This window comes from Rhinoraja longicauda, chromosome 44, assembly GCF_053455715.1.
Source record: "Rhinoraja longicauda isolate Sanriku21f chromosome 44, sRhiLon1.1, whole genome shotgun sequence".
NCBI lineage: Eukaryota > Metazoa > Chordata > Chondrichthyes > Rajiformes > Arhynchobatidae > Rhinoraja > Rhinoraja longicauda.
Window position 1 is genome coordinate 5,366,953 of NC_135996.1, and position 12,646 is coordinate 5,379,598.

Here is a 12,646-nt window from a genome sequence, read left to right on the forward strand (position 1 = left end):
TAATAGGTGACTTGTGTAGGACATGGATATTAGGTGACTTGTGTCGGACATGGATAATAGACTATTATCCATGTCCTACACAAGTCACCTATTGTCCATGTTCTCCAGAGATGCAGCCTGACCTTTGCTGAGTAACTCCAGCATTTTGTGTCTATCTTTGGTGTCAACCATCTGCAGTTCCTTCTTACCCAAGTAACCTATTATCCATGTCCTACACAAGTCACCTATTATCCATGTCCTACACAAGTCACCTATTATCCATATCCTACACAAGTCACCTTTTATCCATGTTCTCCAGAGATGCTGCCTGACCTTTGGTGAGTAACTCTAGCACTTTGTGTCTATCTTTGGTGTCAACCATCTGCAGTTCCTTCTTACCCAAGTAACCCACTATCCATGTCCTACACAAGTCACCTTTTATCCATGTTCTCCAGAGATGCTGCCTGACCTTTGCTGAGTAACTCCAGCACTTTGTGTCCATCTTTGGTGTCAACCAGGGAAGGCCCAAAAAAGTGCTAGCAAGTTTGTATGAGAGTGGGAGGAAGGGGGGGGGGGGGGGGGAGGAGATCCCCAGCAGGTTTGGTTGCGCCGTAGCGAGTGGCCTCCATTTTGTCTGAGCTTCAGCAGCAGCGGCGGAGGCCTTTTCCTTCACCTTCTCCACGCCCGCACGGCAGCCCCGGAGCAGCAGCAACAGCAGCAGCAGCAGCAACCCCGCCGGCGAATGCACCTCCTCCTCCTCCTCCAGCGGACGGGAGGAGGAGGCGACGAGCGCCGCCACCGCCGCCGCCCGCCCATCGATGGCCGCCGCTGTCAACCCGGGTGAGTGTCTGCCTCAAAATGGAGGCCGGGGCTGCAGGCCGACGTGTAGGCCTCAACCGCCGAAACCAGTCAAAACGCCGACGTATTCCGGACGCGTGCAACGTTAATACTATAAATATAACTCCTGCCGTCGCTGCACTCGACAGTAGAAACATAGAAACATAAAAAAAATAGGTGCAGGAGTAGGCCATTCGGCCCTTCGAGCCTGTACGCACCGCCATTCAATGTGATCATGGCTGATCATCCAACTCAGTATCCCGTACCTGCCTTCTCTCCATACCCCCTGATCCCTTTAGCCACAAGGGCCACATCTAACTCCCTCTTAATTATAGCCAATGAACTGGCCTCAACTGTCGTCGCTCACCTAGAGATCCTACTGTATGTTTCATTTTTTTCCCCCCCTTAGTACCTAATCAGATGTACAGCACTTTGGTCAACGTGGGTTGTTTTTAAATGTGCTATACAAATAAAATTGACTTGACTTGACTTGTGGCAGAGAATTCCACAGATTCACCACTCTCTGTGTGAAAAACAACTCGGTCCTAAAAGACTTCCCCCTTATCCTTAAACTGTGTGACCCCCCTTGTTCTGGACTTCCCCAACATCGGGAACAATCTTCCCGCATCTAGCCTGTCCAACCCCTTAAGAATTTTGTAAGTTTCTATAAGATCCCCCCTCAGTCTTCTAAATTCCAGCGAGTACAAGCCGAGTCTATCCAGTCTTTCTTCATATGAAAGTCCTGACATCCCAGGGATCAATCTGGTCAACCTTCTCTGTACTCCCTCTGTGGCAAGAATGTCTTTCCTCAGATTAGGAGACCAAAACTGTACGCAATACTCCAGGTGCAGTCTCACCAATGCCCTGTACAACTGCAGCAGAACCTCCCTGCTCCTATACTCAAATCCCCTCGCTATGAATGCCAACATACCATTCGCTTTCTTCACTGCCTGCTGCACCTGCATGCCTACTTTCAATGACTGGTGCACCACGACACCCAGGTCTCGTTGCATCTCCCCTTCTCCTAATCGGCCACCATTCAGATAATAGTCTGCTTTCCTGATCTTGCCGTCAAAGTGGATAACCTCACATTTATCCACATTATACTGCATCTGCCATGCATTTGCCCACTCACCTAACCTATCTAAGTCAGGTTGCAGCCTCCTAGCATCCTCCTCACAGTAATCGTCGTTGTTACTTCTCTTTTGGCCTCAACTTTGATTGTAATGGGGGGCATTTCCTATGTAAACATACATGTCCCGCTGGGGCTCTGCCCTCCCGCCAGTGAGGGTGATGTTGTCTGCTGCCTGACATTTTTTTTCCCCCCAAAACTTCTTCAGTTATGGGGGTTCGAGAGAGAGTTAGAGTTAACTAGACCAAGTGGACCTGTTGGGGCCCAAACCTCTCCTGCATTAGTGGAGCGCCCTCTCTCCTCCCCCCTCTGTCCTCTCCCCCTCTCCTCTCCTCCTCCCTCTCTCCTCTCCTCCTCCCTCTCTCCTCTCCTCCTCCCTCTCTCCTCTCCTCCTCCCTCTCTCCTCCTCCCTCTCTCCTCTCCTCCTCCCTCTCTCCTCTCCTCCTCCCTCTCTCCTCTCCTCCTCCCTCTCTCCTCTCCCCCTCTCTCCTCTCCCCCTCTCTCCTCTCCCTCTCTCTCCTCTCCCCCTCTCTCCTCTCCCCCTCTCTCCTCTCCCCCTCTCTCCTCTCCCCCTCTCTCCTCTCCCCCTCTCTCCTCTCCCCCTCTCTCCTCCCCCCCTCTCTCCTCCCCCCTCTCTCCTCTCCCCCTCTCTCCTCTCCCCCTCTCTCCTCTCCCCCTCTCTCCTCTCCCCCTCTCTCCTCTCCCCCTCTCTCCTCTCCCCCTCTCTCCTCTCCCCCTCTCTCCTCTCCCCCTCTCTCCTCCCCCCCTCCTCTCCTCTCCTCCCCCTCTCTTCCTCCCCTCCGTCCTCCTCCCCTCCGTCCTCCCCCTCCGTCCTCCCCCCCTCTGTCCTCCGTCCTCCCCCCCTCCGTCCTCCCCCCCTCCGTCCTCCGTCCTCTCCCCCTCCGTCCTCTCCCCCTCCGTCCACCCCCCTCCGTCCTCCCCCCCTTCCGTCCTCTCCCCCCCTCCGTCTCCGCCCCCCCCTCCGTCCTCACCTCCTCTCTGTCCTCACCTCCTCTCCGTCCTCACCTCCTCTCCTCCTCACCTCCTCTCCACCTCTTCCCCACCTCTCCACCTCCCCTCTTTTAGTATCTGAACTGATGTACAGCACTTTGGTCAACGTGGGTTGTGTTTAAATGTGCTATACAAATAAAATTGACTTGACTTGACTCTCCTCTCCCCCCCCCCTCCCCATCACCCTCCTCCCCCCCATCACCCTCCCCCCCTTCCTCCCCCCCCCCGCATCTCCTCCTCCTCCTCCTCCTCCTCCCCACCCCATCCCCCTCAACCCCCCTTATCCAAATTCCTCCCCTCCCTCCCCCCAACCCTTCCACCCCCTCCCTTCCCCCTTTCCATCCTCTCAACCCCCCTCCATCCCCTCAACCCCCCTTATCCACATTCCTCCCCCCTCCCCTCCCCTCTCCTCTCCTCTCCATCCCTCCCCATCGCCTCCCCCTCCCCACTTCCCCTTCCCCCTCTCCATCCCCCTCAACCTCCCTTATCCAAATTCCTAATCCCCTCCCTCTCCCACCTCCCACTCCCCCTCAACCCCCCTCCACTCCGCACCCCCTCCGCCTCCCCGCACCCCCTCCCCCTCTCCATCAACCCCCCTTATCCACATTCCTCCCCCTTCCCCCCCCCCCACTTCCTGCCTTCTTCCTTTAAACCAAGGGTTCCCAACCTGGGATAAATTTTGCCGACCATTATTGTTATTTGAACTTAAAATAATAACGTTAAAAACTGTATAAATTTCCCCTTTGTCGGTTGCTTTATTATGGTAAACTTAAGTTACTGAACTAAACAGGATGGGGGTAAATTTACTTTCGAAAAGTTGCCAGGGGTAAACGGGTGAAAAAAGTTGGGAACCCCTGCCCCTTAACACCCGTACTAATCAAGATTCTGTCAATCTCTGTCTTTAAAATACCCAGCGTTCTGTGGCAATGAATTCCACAGATTCATCACCTTCTGACTAAAGAAATTCCTCCTCGTTTCCTTTCTGAAGCTACGTCCTTTAATTTTGAGGCTGTGCACTCTGGTCCTAGACTCGCCCACTAGTGGAAACATCCTCTCCACGTCCACATGTGTAGGAAAAGAACTGCAGACGCTGGTTTAAATCGAAGGGAGACACAAAATGCTGAAGTAACTGAAGAATCTGAAGTAATCTGAAGAAGGATCTCGACCCGAAACGTCACCCATTCCTTCTCTCCCGAGATGCTGCCTGACCTACTGAGTTACTCCAGCATTTTGTGTCTACTCTCCACATCCACTCTATCCAGGCCTTTCAATGGCTGCTCTGCATAGTATAGTTTAGAGCTACAGTGGGAAAACAGGCCCTTCAGCCCACCGAGTCCACGTCGATCATCGATCACCCCGCACACTAACACTATCCTACCTACATGTAGGGACAGTTTACAATTTTAGCAAGCCAATCAGCCTACAAACCTGCACGTCCTTGGAGCGGGGGAAGAACCCAAAGAAAACCCACGCAGGTCATGGGGAGAAATGACAAACTCTGTAAAGACAGTACCCGTAGTCAGGTTTGAACCCAGGTCCTGGTGCTGTAGGGCAACAACTCTATCGCTGCACCATTGTGCCACCAGTACACAGGGAACTGTAGATGCTGGCTCCCCTTTATGGAATTCCAAGTATGGATGCAAAGACTGAACAGTTAGGGGTGGCATGGTGGCGTGGCGGTATAGCTACTGCCTTACTGCGCCAGAGACCCGCGTTCCATCCTGAATACGGGTGCCGTCTGTACGGAGTTTGTACGTTTCACCAGTGACCTGCGTGGGTTTTCTCAAAGATCTTCGATTTCCTCCCACACTCCAAAGACGTACAGGTTTGTAGGTTAATTGGCTTGGTAGAAATGTAAATTGTCCATAGTGTGTGTCGGATGGTGTTAGTGTGCGGGGGATCGCTGGTCGGTGCGGACTCGGTGGGCCGAAGGGCTTCTTTCTACGCTGTATCTCTAAACCACTCTATCCAGGTATCTCTAAACAAAACAAAATAAACTAAAGTTATTGTAGTAATTTATCGTAAAAACAAGCAGTTCTCTGCACTTGCTGAGGTTCTTCAGCTAGCTCTGACTTCTCAAATTGAGAATGGAAGCAATCCGTCTTTGAACCTGTGGCATAATATAAGAAAATAACTGCAGATGCTGGTACAAATCGATTTATTCACAAAATGCTGGACTCCAGCATTACTCCAGCATTTTGTGAATAAATCGATTTGAACCTGTGGCACTTCAGTGTCAGACAGTGAAGAAGTATTTCACTTCTTTTCCCCTTAATCTTTTATTTTTGCTTTCGAGTCATAGAGTCATTGAGCAGGCCCTTCAACGCCGACCCACTTGCCCCATCTACACTAGTCTCACTCACGTGCCTACGTTTGGGCCATCAAGTCAAGTCAAGTTTATTTGTCACATACACATACAAGATGTGCAGTGAAATGCATATTTCACTCTAAACCAGTGTTTCTCAACTGGGGTTGCTAGGGGTTCCGCGAGAAATAGTGATAAATAGGCTAATCATACGTAAATGTACTTTTCAGCCATTTTTATGTTTGGTATTGTCAATAAACTTGAGAAAAACGTACGTTTTTTTTGCTTAAACCAGTTATCAGAAAAATATATTGTGTTGGCCTTATGAACTTTAAGTTTATGAAACAGAAAGAAAGAGATTGATAAAGATATATAATAATTTTTATGTAGGAGTTCCCTGAGACATGAAAATTATTTCAAGGGTTCCACAAGGGTAAAAAGGTTGAGAAACTGCTGCTCTAAACCTATCCCATTCATGTACCAGTGCCAATGCTTTTTAAACGTTGTTTTTGTCCCTGCCTCAACTACCTCTTCTGGCAGCTCGTAGGTCACGGGGAGAACGTCCAAACTCCGTACGGACCGCGACCGCAGTCAGGATCGAACCCGGGTCTCTACCGCTGCGCCACCGTGCTGCCCGAATATTGGGCGGAATCCTTTGAACTGTGTCCTCTGGCTAGCAACAATTCTGTCATTGTAAATTTGCACTAAAACAAGTGTTTAAGCCACATTCCCCTTTGAGCGATTTTGGTCAGGTGTGAGGTGCACTCTGCGTGGGTTTTCTCCGAGATCTTCGGTTTCCTCCCACAATCCAAAGACGTGCTGACCTGTAGGTTAATTGGCTTGGTGTAAATGCAAATGGTCCCTCGTGTTGTGTGTAGGTCAGTGTACTGGGATCGCTGTATCTCTAAACTAAACTAACTCAGCGGGACAGGCAGCATCTCTGGAGAGGAGGAATGGATGACGTTTCGAGTCGAGACCACTTCTTCAGTCTAGCTTAGATGGTCAGCACGGGTGAGTTGGGCCGAAGGGCCTGTCCCCTGTGCTGTACGACTCCTCTATCTTCAGCAGACACACACCTCTATGGTTTCTAAGAGAAGATCGTGAAAATGCCTTTGCTGCCGGGGAGCTGAATGTACCGTTAAAATCGTTAAATATAAATGGGGGTTTTGCTGTTGTTGTTTGAGACAAAAGTTTGCTGAGGGCAGGATTTGATTCTGCCTTTTTTTTGGAAAGAGAGCTTCCCTGTTGTTGCTGCAGTAACAGTGGTTGGTCCAATGGAGAGTTTTGATCACAGTCCTGTTACCAAGGCAACCCACGTCTCTTTTAATTCAAGATAGGATGTGTGTAGTGGCGATGAGAAAACAAATTGTGGATGTTCAGAGATTCTGGCTCAGTCTCCCTGTGTCTGCTCCATCCCGAAATCCCGTGGTCAGCTTGATTGATTTATGCCCGAGTTTATTTTAGAGATACAATGCCGGAAACAGACCCTTCGGCCCACCGAGCCCGCGTCGACCAGCGATCCCCTTTACACTAGCACACTGGGGACAATTTACAATTATACCAAGCCTGCAAACCTGCACATCTTTGGAGTGCGGGAGGAAACCGGAGCACCCGGTGAAACCCACGCAGGTCACGGGGAGAACTTGCAAACTCCGAGCAGACAGCACCCGTAGTCAGGGTTGATCTGAAGGGGCTGCTCCTCAAGTTCTGGCTCCATTTTAGCCCTACGCTTTTAATTTTTGGGCAGCCGGTATAGAGGGGGGAGGGTCGGGAGGGAGGAGGGGGTCTCCCTGTCGGTCTGCTCCTGGGCCTGGCAGCGGTTAGTCGACGGCCTCACAGAGGTCGACTGCCTGCCCCTGATCCGGGCTTACGTCCGTGCACGCGTGTTCCTGGAGAGGGAACACGCGGTGTCCACGGGGACTCTGGAGGCCTTCCGTGAACGCTGGTCGCCGCGCGGGGGGTCGAATGTATTGTTGACAGGGATGGCGGGATTTTAACGTGAAAATTGTTTATTTTGTAAACTGCCGATACAGGCGGCTTTTGTTTGATCACATTTCACTTTGTATGTTTGTATGTTTTTCTTTGGAATAAAACTTTTATATTAAAAAAAAAAGTAGCCAGGGTCGAATCTGGCCCTGTAAGGCAGCAACACTCCCACTGCGCTACCGAGCCACCTTTAAATGTTTTCATTGCCATTTTTCTTTCTCCAGTTGTAGAGATGGCTTCGGAGATCGGGGGGCCGCTGTCTGTGGATTGCAACGCTGGATCTGCGGCTCAATCCCAGGACGGTGGGGGCATCATGTCCCGAGCACCCAAGAGATGCTCAGGGTAAGGAGATTTGGTCTCTGCGACATTCGAGAAGACTGTCCCCATTGAATGACTCGCACCTGTCAGTTGTAAGGATGCGTCCCAAGGAATTGGGTACCCCGGGCGGCACGGTGGCGCAGCGGTAGAGTTGCTGCCTTACAGCGAATGTAGCGCCGGAGACTCAGGTTCGATCCTGACTACGGGCGCCGTCTGTACGGAATTTGTACGTTCTCCCCGTGACCTGCGTGGGTTTTTTCCGAGATCTTCGGTTTCCTCCCGCACTCCAAAGACGTACAGGTATGTAGGTTAATTGGCTGGGAAAATGTAAAAATTGTCCCTAGTGGGTGTAGGATAGTGTTAGTGTGCGGGGATCGCTGGGCGGCGCGGACCCGGTGGGCCGAAGGGCCTGTTTCTGCGCTGTATCTCTAAATCTAACAGATAGAACTGTTTTATTTATTGGTAGCTAGAACCCCCAAGTTCTAGATGGCACAGCAGTCGAGTTGCTGCCTCATAGCGCCAGAGGCCCGATTCGACCCTGAACACGGGTGCTTGTCTGTACGTTCTCCCCGTGACCGGCGTGGGTTTTCTCTGGGCGCTCCGGTTTCCTCCCACACTCCAAAGACCTGCAGGTTTGTCGGTTAATTGGCTCGGTGAAATTGGATATTGCCCCTAGTGTGTGTGTAGGATTTTTTTTCTTTTTTCTTTTCTGCTGCACAACCGCCAACAGCTGGGCTGTCTCGTGCACTGGCGCATGGGGGGATCGCTGGTCGGCGCGGACTCGGCGGGCCGAAGGGCCTGTTTCCGTGCTGTATCTCTAAACTAAACTAATCTCAGCTCGATGTGGCTTTCAGCTTGGTCTCAGTGGGCTGAAGGGCCTGTTTCCACGTTGTACGTCTAAATTAAACTAAATATTTTGGAAGTTAATCCTACATTTTTAGCCGTTCCTTATCCACTTATGTCGGTAGGAGTGTGTAAGGAAAGGTAAATGTTCTCAGTAAAACAGGATTAAATTAAACCTCAGTGACCTGCCATTAATCCACACTTGGTCAAGTCAAGTCAAGTTTACTTGTCACATACATATACAAGATGTGCAGTGAAATGAAAGTGGCAACACCTGCGGATTGTGTTAAATTACAAAACAGGATAGAATTTTTTTTTAACACAAAATATAAATTAATACAGTAAATTAAATTAGTCCCTGGTGATATGAGAGTTAACAGTCCTGGTGGCCTGTGGGAAGAAACTCCGTCTCATCCTCTCTGTTTGCCTGACCGTAGCAGCTGGAACAGTCCGTTGCTGGGGTGGTAGGGGTCCCCCATAATGTTGCTTGGTTTCGGCTTGGAGTCATTGTCTCCGCTCACTGCTGTGGCTCAGTGCTGCAAGCCCCAGCTAGTTCTTTGGCAGTTGAGGCCTCAATTCTCTTGCCTCGTTCTCTTTCAAATTGTTGCTTAAGCCTACCCTTTCAACAGTGCATGATCTAACCCACGCAGTCTCCCTTGATAATTGACTTTTGTCTGATTTGCGGTGAACTTGTGGCCTGAGAATCGCGTAGCGTCGAAAGAACCCTGTTCACCCCTCGCCCACATATCAGCTCTTGATTGCCCGACTGAACGACACAGCGTGGAAACAGATCTTTCAGCCCACCGAGTCCACGCCGACCATCAATCACCCCCCGCCTCTGTTCACACCAGTTCTATGTTATCCCACTTTCTCATCTACTCTGCACATTAGGGGCAGTTTTACAGAGGACCAAATAGCTTACAAACACAATGCGCAGATGCTGGTTTAAATAGAAGGTAGACACAAAATGCTGGAGTAACTCAGCGGGCCAGGCAGCATCTCTGGAGAGAAGGAATGGGTGACTTTTCGGATCGAGACCCTTCTTCAGTCTGGGGTTAGGAGGGAGAGATAGATCACCTATGATTGAATGGAAGAGTGGACATGATGGGCCGAGTGGCCTAATTCTACTCCTATTCCTTATGACATGTTGGCCGGTGTGGGAAAGTTGGGCTGAAGGGCCTGTTTCCGTGCTGTGTCACTCTATGACTGTATGTAGGAAAACCAACTGCTTTTTTCCTCAATCTGAACTCTTGGCGGATGTAAAAGTGTATTATCAAAACACTTGTATGTTCTCCCACGTGGGTTTTGTCCGGGTGCTCCGGATTCCTCTTACGTTCCAAAAACGTGCAGGTTTATTGGCTTCTGCAAACTGCCCCTAGTATGTAGGGTGCGAAAATGGGATAGCATAGAAATAGTGTACGGGTGACCGATGGTGGGCATGGACTTGGTGGGCCTGTTTGCACCTAAAACGAAACCCAATCTGAAGACAATGTGGCACGGTGGCGCAGCGGTAGAGTTGCTGCCTTACAGCGAAGGCAGTGCCTGAGACTCGGGTTCAATCCCGACTACGGGCGCCGTCTGTACAGAGTTTGTACGTTCTCCCCGTGACCTGCTGGGTTTTCTCCGAGATCTTCGGTTTCCTCCCACACTCCAAAGACGTCCAGGTATGTAGGTTAATTGACTGGGTAAAATGTAAAAATTGTCCCTAGTGTGTGTAGGATAGTGATAAATGTGCGGGGATCGCTGGGCGGCGCGGACTCGTTGGGACTCGGTTTCCGTGCTGTATCTCTAAATAAAATTTAAAGAATTCCGCGCTGTATCTCTAAATAAAATTTAATGAAAATCTAGCTCCCAAGTACAGCCTCACCAACGTCTTGAGCAACTGCAACATAATGACCCAACTTCTATACTCAGTGCCTTTACCGATGAAGGCCACAAAGTGCTGGAGTAACTCAGCATCTCTGGAGAGAAGGAATGGGTGACGTTTCGGATCGAGACCCTTCTTCCGTCTGGGGTTAGGAGGGCCATGATTGAATGGCGGAGTAGACTTGATGGGCCAAATGGCCTAATTCCGCTCCTGTCACCTAAGCCCTTATGAAACCGGGTGGTGAATCTGTGGAATCCGTTGCCACAGAAGGCTGTGGAGTCAAAACCAATGGCTACCTTTAGCCATCTTCACCACGCAGTCTAGCTGTGACATCTTTGCTTCCACCTTTGTTCTACACCAGCCACTGTTAATACATTGTGGCGATCCTTTAAATATTTGTTCTCCTTTCCAGCCTTGATTTTGATGACGATGATGACGGGGAGGGGTGCAGCAAGTTTCCAAGGTTTGTAATCCTCTGCAAGTATTCATTACATTTTACAAAATACAATTAGTCCAAATAGTACAATCCAACTGGTACAAATATCCAATAAGCAACTTTGGGCCCCATTTATAAGGAATGATGTGCAGGCCCTGGAGAGGGTCCAGAGGAGGTTTACAAGAATGAGTGGGTTAACATATGATCAGCGTTTGACAGCACTGGGCCAGTACTCGCTGGAGTTTAGAAGGATGAGGGGGGGGGCCTCATTGAAACTTACCGAATAGTGAAAGGCCTGGATAGAGTGGAGGTGAAGAGGATGAGAGGAGATCTTATCGAAAAAGGATGAGAGGAGATCTTATCGAAACGTATAAGATTATTAAGGGGTTGGACACGTTAGAGGCAGGAAACATGTTCCCAATGTTGGGGGAGTCCAGAACAAGGGGCCACAGTTTAAGAATAAAGGGTAGGCCATTTAGAACTGAGATGAGGAAAAACTTTTTCAGTCAGAGAGTTGTAAATCTGTGGAATTCTATGCCTCAGAAGGCAGTGGAGGCCAATTCTCTGAATGCATTCAAAAGAGAGCTAGATAGAGCTCTTAAGGATAGCGGAGTCAGGGGGTATGGGGAGAAGGCAGGAACGGGGTACTGATTGAGAATGATCAGCCATGATCACATTGAATGGCGGTGCTGGCTCGAAGGGCCGAATGGCCTCCTGCACCTATTGTCTATTGATGCTTCCATTCGTGGGAGAGTCTAGGACTCTCAGAGGTGATAGCCTCAGAATTGAAGGACGTTCCTTTAAGGAATTTCTTTATTCAGAGAGTGGTGAATCTGTGGAATTCTTTGCCACAGAAAGCTGAAGAGACCAAGTCAATGGAAATTTTGAAGGCGGGGATATATAGATTCTTGATTAGTATGGAGTATAAGAGTCGGAAGATTCGAGTTGCTCCCTCTTCAAAGACATGATCTCACCAATCTAGGTTGATGATCCAATGCAAGGTTCAGAGAATGTTGTGTTCTCCCCCTGAACTGTCACCGGGATCGCCGAAGATCGTACAGGTTTGTAGGTTAATTGGCTTGGTATAATTGTAAATTGTCCCTCGTGTGTGTGCGATAAGTGTAAATGTGAGGGGATCGCTGGTCGGCACGGACTTGATGGGCCGAAGAGCCTGTTTCTGTGTGGGAATGGGAAGGGGAGTTAAAGTGTTGAGCGACCGGGAGATCAGGTAGGTTTAGGCGGACCGAGTGGAGGTGTTCAGCGAAATGATCGCCGAGCCTGCGCTTGGCCTCGCCGATAATCGGGAGTATATACTATGTAGCCAAGTAGCTTAGTTGGATAATTCTGTTCCGAGATACTTGGGATTGACATGAATTAACTTTTGGTTTTTACATCTAGATGCGATGATGACCAAGGGTCCAATGACAAAGAGAGATTTGCCAGGTATTGGTGACTTTTTTTTCTGTTCTTGGGGCCATTCTTGGGGAGAAGGCAGGAACGGGGTACTGATTGAGAGTGATCAGCCATGATCGCATTGAATGGCGGTGCTGGCTCGAAGGGCTGAATGGCCTACTCCTGCACCTATTGTCTATTGTCTATTCAATTAGAAAACTATGTTTAAATAAACAAGAAAGGTTTTGAATGTAAGGAGAACATATACAATTAATGGCATGTCCCTTAACAGCACTGATGTACAGAGGGATCTTGGGGTCCAAGTCCATAACTCCCTGAAAATGGCAACACCACTAGATAGATGGTGGCGCAGAGGTAGAGCTACTGCCTAACAGCGCCAGAGACCCGGGTCCCATCCTGACTACCGGTGTTGTATGTACGGAGTTTGTACGTTCTCCCCGTGACCTGCGTGGGTTTTCTCCAAGATCTTCGGTTTCCTCCCACACTCCAAAGACGTACACATTTGTCGTTAATTGGCTT

The 12,646-nt window shown here is 49.8% G+C and overlaps 1 protein-coding gene across 2 annotated transcripts in view; it reads left to right on the top strand.

Moving 5' to 3' along the window:
* Positions 1-589: 589 nt before the first annotated feature.
* LOC144612271 (aryl hydrocarbon receptor nuclear translocator 2-like) overlaps positions 590-12,646 on the top strand; it is a 48,638-nt gene continuing 36,581 nt past the window's right edge. For both annotated transcript variants that reach the window (XM_078431831.1, XM_078431832.1), the window contains exons 1-4: positions 590-819; positions 7,475-7,592; positions 10,691-10,741; positions 12,113-12,157. In XM_078431831.1, the coding sequence (XP_078287957.1) occupies positions 798-819; positions 7,475-7,592; positions 10,691-10,741; positions 12,113-12,157 (236 nt within the window). In that variant the 5' untranslated portion in view covers positions 590-797. The remainder of the gene's footprint in view (positions 820-7,474; positions 7,593-10,690; positions 10,742-12,112; positions 12,158-12,646) is intronic.